Source organism: Hirundo rustica, chromosome 1 (genome assembly GCF_015227805.2).
Source record: "Hirundo rustica isolate bHirRus1 chromosome 1, bHirRus1.pri.v3, whole genome shotgun sequence".
Taxonomy (NCBI): Eukaryota; Metazoa; Chordata; class Aves; order Passeriformes; family Hirundinidae; genus Hirundo; species Hirundo rustica.
Genome location: NC_053450.1, coordinates 155,948,768 through 155,962,343, shown reverse-complemented (window position 1 = coordinate 155,962,343; position 13,576 = coordinate 155,948,768). Strand labels below are relative to the sequence as shown.

The 13,576-nt window shown below is 44.7% G+C and overlaps 1 protein-coding gene across 10 annotated transcripts in view; it reads right to left on the bottom strand.

Annotated features, from left to right (window-relative positions):
- The window catches only part of SMARCD3 (SWI/SNF related, matrix associated, actin dependent regulator of chromatin, subfamily d, member 3), a 76,536-nt gene that overhangs the window by 48,861 nt on the left and 14,099 nt on the right, over positions 1–13,576 (bottom strand). The window contains exons 1-2 of one of the 10 annotated variants that reach the window (XM_040077890.2): positions 6,087–6,148; positions 5,105–5,376 (exon numbers count right to left, since the gene is read on the bottom strand). The exons of 5 other annotated variants lie outside the window; for them this stretch is intronic. In XM_040077890.2, coding sequence (XP_039933824.1) covers positions 5,105–5,179 — 75 coding nt within the window. In that variant the 5' untranslated portion in view covers positions 5,180–5,376; positions 6,087–6,148. Of the gene's footprint in view, positions 1–3,194; positions 3,312–4,033; positions 4,285–5,104; positions 5,377–5,896; positions 6,025–6,086; positions 6,174–13,576 lie in introns of those variants that run through there. 4 more of the 10 variants (XM_040077948.2, XM_040077939.2, XM_040077902.2 and 1 more) reach the window with 4 other exon arrangements.

Here is a 13,576-nt window from a genome sequence, read left to right as displayed (position 1 = left end):
CCTCAGAACCTCCAGTGACAGAGATTTTACAACTTACATATTCAGTCTCTATACTTAGGTATTATAAAGAAAATCAAAAATACCCCTATTCCTCTACTGATGAAGCCTTCAGAGGTCTCCCACTACTACTGCCCTCAGAGTTACCAGTCTTTTGGCTTGTTAGGCATACAGATTACCAAAACCAGAAAAACATTCTTGTAAGTATATGCCATAGATTTACAATTACTTCTGCATTATTCCCTGCCCCACTTCCCAGTCAGGCTAATAGTTTACATGAGTTCCTATTTCTTAGACACTAGGCAGCTCACAGGACATCCAAGCCTTTCTCCTTTATGGTGACATTTCATTTACACTCACAATGTATAGAACCTCCATACCCATCAGACCTGTTTTTTAGTCTGTTCTAACACTGACAAGTTATTTTTCATATATATTAAATATTTGTTAACATGCTGGCACACTCTGATGCTCTTCTTTCACTGTTGTAAATGCCATTTCATATAAGACAGTTTGTGCATTTACCATAAAATCCTATGACCAAATTTCAGAGGTAGATAGCCAAACAAAAAGAGGACTGAGGATAAGCAAAGGAGTCACGTCAGGGATACACAGGTTTGTATGAATTAGCAATCCTGGAGTGTAAATAATATTAAACTGCAGAGATTAGCAGGAACTATGAAATAACACCTATTAGCAGAAAATAAATATGGATAAGGACTTATATTGCCACAGAGAGCTTCCTAAGCATAGCAAAGAGGACAAAGACCAAGATCACTATGGGGAAAAAGGTGATTTGAACTGACAGCAAGTACACTGTAAATACAGCTGTGACTCCAGAGTTAAGAAAGGCACATAGACCTTTATAGGGGTATCTGGTGGATAAAAGGCAAGAAGATTGGCTTTGGAAGGAAGATAAAGTGGGAACAGGAAAAGGACACAGAAGCAGATTAAAAAGGTCAGAACAACGGGAGAAGAAAATGAACCTCTCAGCAGGTTCTTGTGTGCAGATGACACAGCCAAGGGCGCCAGCACAAGGCACCAAGCGAAGGTTCCTGCAGTCAAATCACAAGAGGACAGATGTCTGGACGAGAGTTTTGACAAGACCAGCAGCACAGACCTTCTCAAGACTAAACAGGCAGATACCTGTTTGAGTAAGAAAGAGAAAGAAACAAAGAAAAAAGCAGAGAAGGGAGACACAGGCAGGATTCATTTACAGGATCCAGCCAGCAATGAGGCCTACGGCAGGGACCAGAGGATAAGAGGAAACTGAGGAAAGGAATGACTTGCAGCAAGACTAGTAACTTGTTCAACAAAATATAAGGTAACAGCTGGACACCTAGAGAAATGTCATAAGGACTGCCTGAAATGTACTACTGGACAGCAGAAAATGCATTGATAAAAAGATAATCAACACAGATGTGGTGATAAAAGCCATATTTGTCCACACAAACGCTAGAAAAAGAGAGGAACAACAACAAAAGGATGAAGCACAGGATGAAGCCTTTGGAAGGAAAAAAAAATTCTTCCCACAAAAATAATCTGCAAGACGCAAATGAAAATGAACAGGAGTAACAGCATAGTAAAAATAAATAACTGAAAGAAAATTAACCTTTCTAAAAGCCCAACTGCAATCAAGGTCTCAAGTAGGAGAGAATGAAGTGTCCTACTTGAGAGTTTTAATCTTTATGAGATTTCACCTTTCAGGGGAATCGTTTCTGCCTGGGACAAATGAGGAAGAAGACATCATCTAAGTTGGCAGTATGGAAAAGCACAAAAGCAGGATCAGGTGCACAAGAGCAAAGGGCAAAGTGACCTTAGCAAAAGAACGTATGTTTCAAGAAAGGTCAAGTGAATCCAAGAGCTAACTGCCGTTAGGAAGTATTGCAGAATTATCCTGCTCATATAAGTGTCAACAAAGCAAAAAAAGATTTCTCACAACATTCTACCTCTGTTTGCTTCTCCCCCCGCCACTTTTTTTTTTTTTTGGGGGGGGGAAGGGGAAGAAAATAATTTTCAATAACCAAATTAAATAATGTTATCATAGATAAAATAGTCATTTGAGGAAGAGCTTGGTCTCTAAAATTAGAACAGAATCCAACTCCAAGAAATTCCACTAAAGTTTGCTATGCAACTTGATTTTTCAAGGAATTAATTCAGGTGTTGACACACTTTGGGTAGTAATTAAACAGAGGAGCCAGCACTAGGTAAACTCAAGGTAATGGCTAGCATGGCACATTCTGTTACTTGGCAGGATACAGGGCCTGGAGAGATAAAACAAGTTTTGTTGTTTTTTTTTTTTAATTTTAAATAGTGGAAGAGTGACTACCCCAACCCATGTTTTGATCAAAATGAACCTGAGATGATGAAAAAACTAAAGGAAAGAACAAACCAGGCACCAAAGAAAAACTAAAGGAGAGGATAATGAAGGAAAGGAGAGGGTGACACAAGAGGTGTTCAGGCACCAGAACAGCCAAGAAGCCCCAACCTCAGCAACAAGAACCAGGAAGATATATACAGATATTCCAGGCTAATGCATATATTCAAGTAAGACGCCACTAGCAACAAAACTTCTAGGGCAGAAAAGGCAGACTTTCCTGGCATCCAAACAAGTAATGGAAATGAGTTCTGCTTTTTTTCATTCCAGTATAAATTAAAAATTTCCCAGGCTTAAGAACACTGCATGCTGCTTTCACACGAAGGCCAGCTAGATGTGGAATAAGCAAATTCACATAACTATTTTTGCCACTCTTCTTGATACTAAAGGAAGAAGAGCACTGGCATGCAAATGCCAAGGGAAACTTTAGAAAAGGCAAAATCATCCCATCTACCACCCTCCCAAGCTGCTTCTGGTTCTGCTCAGATACCACCATCACAATCCAGACCACCATGACAAACCCACACATCCACAACAAAACCACTGCTACCACCTTCATACCCACTCTCCATCACCCCTGAACAGCTGCCTATCTTGCACAGCCTGCTCCTGTACACTGGCACCACATCACATCTTCACAGCTCTCACCAACACTGAGTGCCACCTCAATGTTCTTGGCCCTTCCAGTCCTACCATATCCAGGATCTAACAGACACACGCAAGATCCTATACCTCTGGAGTAAGCCTGAATCATGGAGACAACTCAATAGTCTGCCATGAGCCCCACACGTTTCTACGATCTCTGTAAAAGAGCCCCCACCTGATGTCTTCAAAAAGGTGTCACAGGAGGTGCCAGGATCCTCAAGAAAGAAGCACTCAGGGACTATCAGTATCCACACAGTATCACATTCCTTGGGGCTCTTTAATAGCCTTATTTCTGTTCAATATGTATCAATGATAGAAATCCAAATGTTATAAATGGTGACTGCTCTCAGACATTAAAGTCATTTAAAGAACGTTTCCAATGGCAGCAAAACAGGGTGAGCATTTCCCCTTAAATGGAGATCGAAGACCTGATTCTTAAACAAAAGCTGGAACACTTCTAAAGACCTGAAGGATTGCTTTAATTAAGCATGGCACCCTGAAATTCTCTCGTGGGTGAGTTTCCATAGACTGTTACAGATCTGCAGAGCTAATCTCTTCAAGCCCCTGAAAGTCACCTGTTAAGTAGCCAGAGGATACATATGAGCCAAGACTGGAGACAAGAACCAGAGGCAGCACCCCAAGGCTTCATCAGGCTCTCATCCGAATTGTTTTTCAAAACACAAGTTTGATTACAGAACAAAGTGTCCTACAAGCCCATTTGGGTTAGATCCAGCGCAGATTCTGCACCATGATCAGGCTGAAAAGCATGCTATTCACCATTCATGGAGAATCACAGCAAAAAGCACAGCACACATCCCCCCAGACACAAGCCTGTATTATCAATGAATCAGTGCATAGGCTGGGGGCTCCACAAACCCCAGTGTTCTCCTGGTGAGGCAGCTACCAGCGCCCCAGGAGCACACAGCAGGAGCCGATCCAGCCCAGCACAGAACCTCCAGTTTCCACTCATCCCTCTATTCAGAGCCAGCCAGCTCACTAACTTTCCCGACTCACCACCCCATGGACCAGAAACTCAAAAAGTTTGCTTTTCGTAGCTTTGCGAGCCCCTCCTGTAACTTCATCTGTAGCCATCAGGGTCTGCTCAGCCTCTCTCACTCTCTCTCTTCCTCTTTCTTTCCCTTTTCTGCCTTTTTCTCCAACTCTCCCCTCTGAGTCCTGCTGGGCTCTCACACTTCTAATAGCACGGAGTGGGGAGGGGGCCCCTTCAGGGCCTTCCTGACGGCCCACTCGCGCTCAGCCTCAGCTGCTGCATTCCTCCACTGATAAGCCAGAAATAGTTTGTGCTGCCGGGCTCTGTCTGTTTACTCTGCAGGGACAGAAAATCCAGCTTTTTAAACCTCTCTGTCCAAACAGCAGAGATAAGCAGGAGGCAAATTGAAAAACACGTCTCCATTTTCCATGGTAGTGCTGCAGCCTCTCCTCCTCTGCATCAGGGATGGGAAATTCTGGGGCAAGGGGAAGGGGGAGGGGGCAACTTCAGCAGTGACACAGAGCTCAGCACCTCGCAGAGATGTTTTCCCATTAGAAAATTCAGCAGGCGAGCAGTGGTTTTCCCTTGCTCCCACTGGTCCTCCCGCACTGCATTTCCAGGCCGTTTCCCCAGGGACCTGGCAGGCAGCACACAGAAACATTTGCTGGCAGCATTTCCAGCATGAGAGACGAGAGCTAACCCCTCTGGACAAGAGAGAAGCAGCGGGAGGCCGGAGCTGGGAACAGGGAGGGACAACATGTGGAAGCGAGGGGAAAGAAAGTGTGTGAGATCAGCGCAGGAAGGGGGTGGGGGGCAGCATGGCGGCACAGCTCCCACGGCTTGTTTCCAACCCTCCACTCCCACCGCCTCTCCCCAGTGACCCCTCTCGGGATGCTCTGGTACCACTGTGACGGATCCTCTAGAGACCCGAGGTGACTGACAGACGCAGACAAATTATTAACACCACAGCTGCTGTAAGACATCAGCAGCTCACTGCTTGTCACACAAAGCCCTGCACCACAGTGTGTGACATCTCAGGACACTGCTGGGAACATGAAGTCCAAGGGGGAAGGGAGAAGAGAGCAGCAGCCCACCCCCTCAGTGACCCTGGGGCGAGCGTGGCGCTGGCAGCACGGCGGCCATTCCACAGCAGAGCGTGGCTCCTCCATGATGGCCGAGCCCGCAGTGATGGCCTGGGGCACTGATCTGCTTCTCGGCAGTTCCGTGCCCCCGCGGCTCGCAAGGGCCGATGTTCCCGGTCTCCCTTAACGAAGCAATAGGCGAGATGTTGCCAGGTTACAAGAGGGGTTTACTCTATTCCTCTGCTTGAAATTCTTGTCTAGGGGCTGTGAATTTTCTGGCAAGACTGCAAACAGAACAGAATCAGATCAGAAACAAATAAATATTCTGCCCTCATACAATAATAAAAACAAGCACTGAAAAGACACTGCATTGACCAGCAGTGAAGGGTAAGCCATGAAGGTCACATGGCCTTCTGAACACGGGGATGAAGACAGTGACATCCACTGATTTTTAGGGCCACCCCAGTCTAAGTGATAGTATGGCAACAGCCCTATGAATCACAGAAATTTAGGGAGGGCGAGCATAGTTATCAGATCCCCTTTCTGCCCCTCAGAAGGAATATGCCAAGCAAATCAACATAGCCTTGCCTTGTTTTGTGCTAGAAAAATTCCTCAAGTTCTAGCTAAACTAAAGGCACACATAACCTGGAACCAACTGCTCTGTGTCTGGTGGACGAGGAAATGTCAAGTTAACCTGATCTGGAGGGCTTCTTCCAACCTAAACGACTTTAAATTCTACATGCCAGCGTAACTGGCAAGACAGCATCCACTGGCATATGCCATGTTTTTAGACCCCAGACTCACACAGAAATGGTGGCCCCCATCCTGTAAGCCCTTTCCCTGCTCCCAGCAGACACCGTGCATTTTCCTCACAGTCTGCACTAGCTGTTGGTGCCGCACTGGCCGGCGGTCTCAGCAATCCCGGCCGAGGGGATCACCGGCCGCGGCCCGTGCGGCTGTCCCCCTCCTCGCGGGGAGCCGTGCGGGCCCTCACCGCGTGAAACAGCACCAAGGACGGGCCGCAGCGGCTCCTCTAGCAGCCGTCGTGACGGGCCCGGCGCGGGAAGGGGCGGCGGCGGCTCCGGGCTGCGGCGCAGCGCGGCGCGCAGTCCCCCCTCGCGTCCCCCCGCTCTCCGTCGCCAGCACCATCGGCACCGAATGGCAAAGGCGCGCCCGGCACGGGCAGGGCGTGCGCCTGCCACGGTCCCGGCCCTGCCGCAGGCGGCCGGGGACCGGCCCGGGTCGATCCGCCTGCCTGGGGCCGGGCCGGGCCGGGCCGGGCGAGCGGAACCGCGGCGGGCGCGGCGCGGCCCCGCGGCCCGGGGCGCGGCCCGCGCATGCTCGGCGCGGCCCCGTGAAGGTCAGCGCGGGCCGGCGGGGACGCGCGGGCGGGAGCGCTTTAACCCCTCCCGCGGACGGAGGCGGGGCGGGGCGGCCGCCCGGGGCAGCAGCGCCGGCGGAGGAGAGGGACCCGAGCGGGAGCGGGCCCTTCTCGGGCCGGGCGGGAGCTCTTCGCCCCGGCCCTTTGTCCCGTCGCCTGCCGGAGCATGCGCTCGGCTGCGCAGTTCAGCGTTTTCGTATTTTTCCCCTTAGCTGCAGATACGGCACGGAGCCGCCGTTGCCCCGGTATCAGTAGCCACCGATTACCTTCTGGAACAGGAGGACATTTGCTATGAAGTGTTACTAATTTAAGCTGAAAACCATACAATATATATTGCAATCTACCTGGATGTTCTTAACCGACATCCAAAACCAGATTTCCTTGAACATCAAATTCCAAGGCCAGGCACTTGAAAATGAAGGAACGGCAGTCTCGCTGCAGCCATCGACTGGGTAAATGTTAAAAAAAAGAAGTTAAAAAATCCTGTAGTAACAAAAACTCAGCTCTTACTTAGCATGGTGGTAGTTCTCCAAGCACTTTTCAAAAATAAATCAGTGCATGCAGCTCTTATGTTTTGCAAATGGAAAATATGGTACAAATGGATGGAAGTGAATTGCCTAACATTACCTAGCTGAGATTGAAACCCATTTCCTGTGATTCTTCAACCCTTCACAATAGTGTCCAGGAAAACTACTGTGCAAGGCATTTGGCACAAAAGGGTGAAGGTTACCATGCAAGAATGTAATTTCCCGGATTAAGAGAAAGAGCATATAATTTTATTTTGAATTGATTAGTTTTCTATTTTCCCAACTTTTTTCTTTTTTTTTTTCCCCATAAAAGTGCAGAAAATAGTTGTCAATGTACTTTCAAAAAGAGACTGATTAAACCCAAGTCATTCCCAACTGCTGCAAGTATCCTGGCAGCTCCCAGCCATCTCTGGCCTGGAAGTTCTCTGTTCCATGGGGCTCTCTGCAAGGCCTGTGTTCCTCCACTGGATCTTGATGGCTGAGTATGCACTGGGGCTTTATTCATACTCATTTTCAGCTCACTTCACGTCACATTCCCAGACCATTTCATTTCAGAGAAAGCTGACCTTCCCTGGTACTTCCTGGGGCGCTGGGAGCCCACGACTGTGTGGTTTGGTTCAACTGCTGTGCTGTTTTCTGGCTTTTCAGGCTGTTAAACTATGATGCTCCAATTAGAAAAGAAATTAACCAAGTTGTTGTTTCAGGGAGACATGTTTGCTGCTACTTTCGCTTTTTTGATCTGTAGGTAATTACAGAAGTACATGAAGGTACCGATTGCCTTAAGCAGGCGTGGTTTCCCCCATCCAGGTTTCACTAAAGTCAGCATCGCTCTTTTCATTGAAATTTAAACTATTCGCAAACGTTTTAGAACTGACGCAATGTGGCATAGCAGACATGCTGAAACCAGAAAATATCCCGGGACTGAGGCTCTGCTCAATCTAAAAAAATGTCCACTTGTTCCTGATTTCAGAATTATTCAATAGTCTCATTAACAATATGGATAATGTACTTTGAGAACACACTTATTCAATTTCCTAGCAACATATGGTTTGGAGAGGTTACAAGTTTGCTACAAGAAATTATTAAAATTAAAATACTGAAGACCTGGAGATAATGTCCTGTCTTTTTCAAACCACAATCAATCAGAAACAATGCAAGGTTCCACATGAGGATATAAATTCAACAACTATCTAAAGAGAAGATGGGGAACAATTGGCTGAAGAAAGTTTTTTTTCAGGAAAGATATCTGGGGATATGAGAGATCATAAGCTGAATGTGAGTTAACAGTACTACACTGTCACAAAATAAAGAGATAAATCCCCTGAAGATAAGGAACTAAAGGAATGCTGCCCCACTGCTCTCATCCCCTTGGTGGCAGCATAGGCACTGACAACAATACTCTAGATTCTTCTTTTCTCCTCATTTCGTCTCTCCTCCTTCTCCCCATCCCCTAAGCTCTCCAGGGCATAAGCTATTCCAGCTCAACATTTCCTTAAGGTTGCAAAATTAAATTTTGCTAGAATTGCTGAGGAGCTCTTCCAGAGCAATTCTGTCGTGGTATGAATTGTCAGTGTCTCATCCAGACCAACCTCTGCAGTCAGGGGCTCTGTTCATCAGAGGAAATGTGGGAGAAACCAGGAAACCAATATGGTTAAGGAAAGGACAGTAAGTGTGACAAGAACTGTAAGGGCTAAACAAGATAAAGAGAAAACAACAGTTGTCAGGTGTCCAAAAGACTGCTGCAAATACAGAGAAGAGCTGCTCCCCATACCCAGACTACTGGAAATAATGGACTGAATTCCTCCCAGGAAGATTTATGCTATATATTAAGGAGAAGCACAGCAGTGACAGTAGGGATGTTCTGGGATAGTTTGTCCAGCAAGGATGGGAATCCCAGTCGCCAAAGGTCTTTCAAGAACAGGTTAGACAAGCATCTATCCAGAGTGATGTAGGTGGTACGGATTCTGACTTGGGGCAGGACAAAGGACCAGCTGATTTCCAGAGGTTTCTTTTGCTTTATTTCCCTACAGAAACTGAATGAAATTTTGTGACACAAAGGTTTCTTTCTCTGTTAGGCCTTTCCAGTACTTGTTTCTAAAATCTATGAGAGAGGGAAGGAAGGGAAGGAAGGGAAGGAAGGGAAGGAAGGATTAAGGCAAAGAAAAGTATCTGTCTCTGAAGGTTCCAAACATTATTGTGCAGAGGTAGAGAAACTTATTTCCTGCTTATTTTAAAAGTAATCAAAGGCAACAGCAGAGATGCAAAAAGACAGAAAAATATATATATATAATATATGTAATATTATAGGATACAAAGTAATGAGTCATCAGAATTATGTCATCAACAATACTAGTATTTTAGCCAATTCTGCACAATTCTGTTTGACCTCATGGTAAGCTGTCTAGTTCTACCATGCCTTTACCTCCACTTTTCCATCATCACCATCCACACCATCCATCTTTACACCGAGCGTGCAGCAACAGCTGTGCACAGCTTCAAACATCTGAGCAAAGAACCAGAATGCTGCAAGCAGCAGCCACAATCCTCATCCTCTAGCCAAGGGCCAAAGCAGAGCTGCAAAGTATGAGAGGTTAGTAGTAAGGTCCTGGAAGGAGAACAGTTGGGAATGCAGATTTGTATTTTTCAAAAGTAAAGGAAATAGAAGAATTCTTGGTGGGTAATCCTGAGGGAGGAGAGAAAAAGACCTATCAACATCTACCCTCAAACCAACTGCCCCCTAGTCAAAAAAGTGTATCTTCATGATATTTGGTGGTTACAATGATGGTTTTGGGTAAGAGCATCTTTAAGATTTGCCTGCTGTCAGTCACTTGACAGAACAGAGCTAGGGGAACCACAGGGTCAGCAACTGGGAACCACTGGTTTTTCCCAGTGAGGGTGGTGAGGCTCTGGCACGAGTTGCCCAGAGAAGCTGTGGCTGCCCCATCCCTAAAAGTGTTCCAGGCCAAGTTGGACAGGACTTGGAGCAACCTGGTCTACTGGTTGGACTGGAAAGTCCCTTCCTACTCAAACCATTCTACAGTTCTCTGATTCTATGTATAATCAACAGCAACCATGTCACATATAAACCTTTCAGACAAAAGTTTATTGGACAGCACTTTAAGTCTTGGTATTCCTACAGCTGCTAAAAATCTGAGTTCTGGGTTTTGTATATGTAGCTATTTTCATTTACTCTTATCAACATTGTCCTTATTAGTCCTTTGTGTCTAATGTTATACTTTGAAGCATTTCTACATACCTGTCACACCCACATTCATTCCTCCTTTTGTCAGACTAAACAAGTGAAAACTGTTACTTGCATTCTTAAAACTCTGTGCCCATTTCTCATAATTCCATCTTTTCCTGCCAGTCGCAGTTAACCTGGCTAGAATAAGGGCAGACAGAATGTACCTCCAGTGTCCAGGCCACATGCCTGTGTGCCATTAAGACTTTTCTCACAAGCAGAAATCTATCAAACCTCGCTAGGCTCACAGCTGCCTCCCACAACATCCTGACAGTGGTGGCTTCACATTCTCTTGAACGTGAACTGATGTACTGGGCTGTTTCTCCTCCTCCTTCTTAAGCACTGTCATTAGATCATTTCTGGTATAGAGTGCCTGCTCCTGTGACAAGACCCCAAGTGCATGGCTGTGCACTGTATTGTCACCAGGTACCAGCTGGTTTCTGTTTGTGTAATTCACAGTCAAGCAGTTCTTCCCATATAACCTGTTCTCTTATGCTTCAACAATACCTATTTTGCATCATCAGCAAATTTAATTATTACTTTGCCTATTTTTGTGCCATGGGCATTAGTGAAAATATTAAATTACACCAATCCCAAGACAAATCCTGAAGAAACTGCAGTGTCTTTTGTGTCTTCTTTACTGAGCTCCTTACCTGCTTTGCAATTCTGCTATTACCTGTCTTCTGAGTGCCAGCCAAATTTTCAGATCACACTGTATCAAAGGCTTCACTCAAGTCTAGACAAGAAAGACACTGATTCCTTTGTGTAGAAAATTACTTATCTGAGAAAGAGTAGATTAGTAAACTTAGGCTGTTTTTTCACACCACATATATCCTTCTCATGCTCAGTTATTTTCTCTTTAAAAATCATTCTTGAGCCTTGCATGGACTTAGGATGAATCTAGTGCATCTGCCTAGAGTACTCTTGCCCTTCTGTATTGTCCGAAAACCTACAGGATTTCCTGTTTGTTTGTCAGGAAAAACAAATTTAAAGTCCATTTTGATTAATACTAGCAGTGCTAAGAACTATGTCCTATTCTCACTGAAGATCATTTGAAAAGTATCTATAGTTTAAGCAAATCAATAGTAAGTAAATGTGGACTGAAGGATGTATTCATATGCAAAGCTGCCTAAGAACTGAGCACTAGGGGGCTGGAGAAAGCACAGAACCAAAGAAGGAAAACAGAGCAATCTTGGCATGGACTGTCTCATAAATCCAGCTCCCACTTCAGCTGAACTGGCAAGACAATTAACAGGGGAATACAATCACATCAGCCTTAGAACGTGATGGAACTGAGAGCAAGTAAGAGTGGTGATCATAAAAAAACTGCATTGCCAGACAAGGCCAAATGTCTTCTAAAATTATTTTATTTGGCAGAATATTTACAACAATTACAGATTACCCCAAAAAGTTAATCTCAAACAGTACATCATTACAGCAAATAATGGCTTTGGAAAAAAACAATGGCAGCCAGCAGGAAATGGCAAGTGTGACTTAGAGGCAATGTAGTAAAACATCATATGCCTGGAATTCTTAATAGGAACATAATTTGTATGCAACATTACTGAAAAGTTATAAACAAGTAATAAAAACAAGTGGAAGGAAAGTGACTACTATGAACTCCAAGGTGGAACTCTGTAACTCAGAATTTTTTACCTCCTTCAAAGATCTAAAAGAGAAAAGCAAAACATACGTAGATTAAATCCACACACAAGAAGATTTTGGAAAAGTTTCACAGCCAATCAGGAGAGAGGATAAAAAACTCAACTCGGCCTAAAATGTTAGACAGGTGATTTAAGCTGGAAAAAATCAAGCTGGAAGATAAATCCTGAGGTAGAAGAACTGTGCTATGTCTGTGCAGCAGACAGGTAGGATGGTTTGCTAATCTTTTCAGCGCCGATTCACCCAGTGCATAAATACATGTATGAAATCACAGGACCGTGAGCACAGCAGCGGCACGGGGACGTGATTTCAGCACTTGGGCTCCAGATGGACAATGGGTTTTTGACTAAAGCTCATCTGAGCAACTGAGTATTGTAGAAGTGGAAACTGTCTGGCTACAGCACAACACAGTGGTTTGTCTGCTCCTCTCCCTCACCAGAGCACAGGCACAGCAGGCTGGCAGCTCCCAGCTCAGAGCCACAACTTGCCTTTGCACTGGAGTCACCAGGCACACAGCGTGCACAGCTAAGCACTACAGTGATCCCAGGAAAAAGCATGTCTGAACAACGAGGCATACAAGTGCTGGCACAAGTTACTTGTTAAATCATCTTCAAAACGTGCAGAAGAAACACAGGCAGAAGAAACGTTAAGTTGAATCATTATGGTGTTCAGTGCTTTTCAAAACAGAGTTAACTTTGGAGAGCTTCCAGGAGAGGGGCTTGTTTGTGCATGGCCACGAACTGTCAGAGAGAGAAGAGCTAAGTGTTGTACTTTGTGTCACATTCTCTGTCACACGCCACAATCCTTCCTATTCTTGGCACTCGGTAGTTTCTGGTGCCTGAGAGTATGAGGAGGTACAGCTAAGAACAATGTAGTCTTTGACCTTGACAGTTTACAGATGAAGTTAACAGATGGAAATAGAAGGAGCATGGTAGAACAGGGAACACCAGTCATCCCAACAGGCATGCCAGCTGTCTGGCTACACTTGTTTGGAACAGCCACCAAATTCCTACCCTGTGCACCCCATCCCTGGCACCTGTTTTCTGATCAATTTATACCCAGCCCGCAACTTGAAACCATAGAAATAACACACTTGTGGGGGATTTCAACTACCTTATTGTCTCTTGGGAAATTACTATGCTTCCTTTTTCAAAGAGATTCCCTAGTGTTCTGACATATATATCAGCATATACAGCCAAGCTGGTATATATACATATGATACAGCAACACCAAACGCTAATTACAAATATGATGCCAAATAATAATGCATACATTTCTGCTAAGGTTATAGAGAGAAAGGCTTTCTAAATTGTTATTGTAAATCTGAGATACTATGAAAATTAAAATGGTATTTCTTTAAATCCCTTTAGTTAATATTAATTAATATCCAGTAGGGTATTTACCTAATCTAAACAAGCATAAAACCAACTTAAAAAATTAGTGAGAAGTTTATGTAATGGAAAGTTAATCACTAATATTCCAATAATAAGAAATACAGGGAGCTAAGAAATATTCCAACACAAAAGAAGCTTATCATATTCCTGTTCTTCAGAAAAGGTTCTTTTGTGTATCACATAACTTACTCCTTCTCTGCTGCATTTGATCTTTAGCAACTATTCCCCTTGGCTGATTATGTTTTGACAGTTACTCTTTTTTTTTTTCTGTTTCTCCAC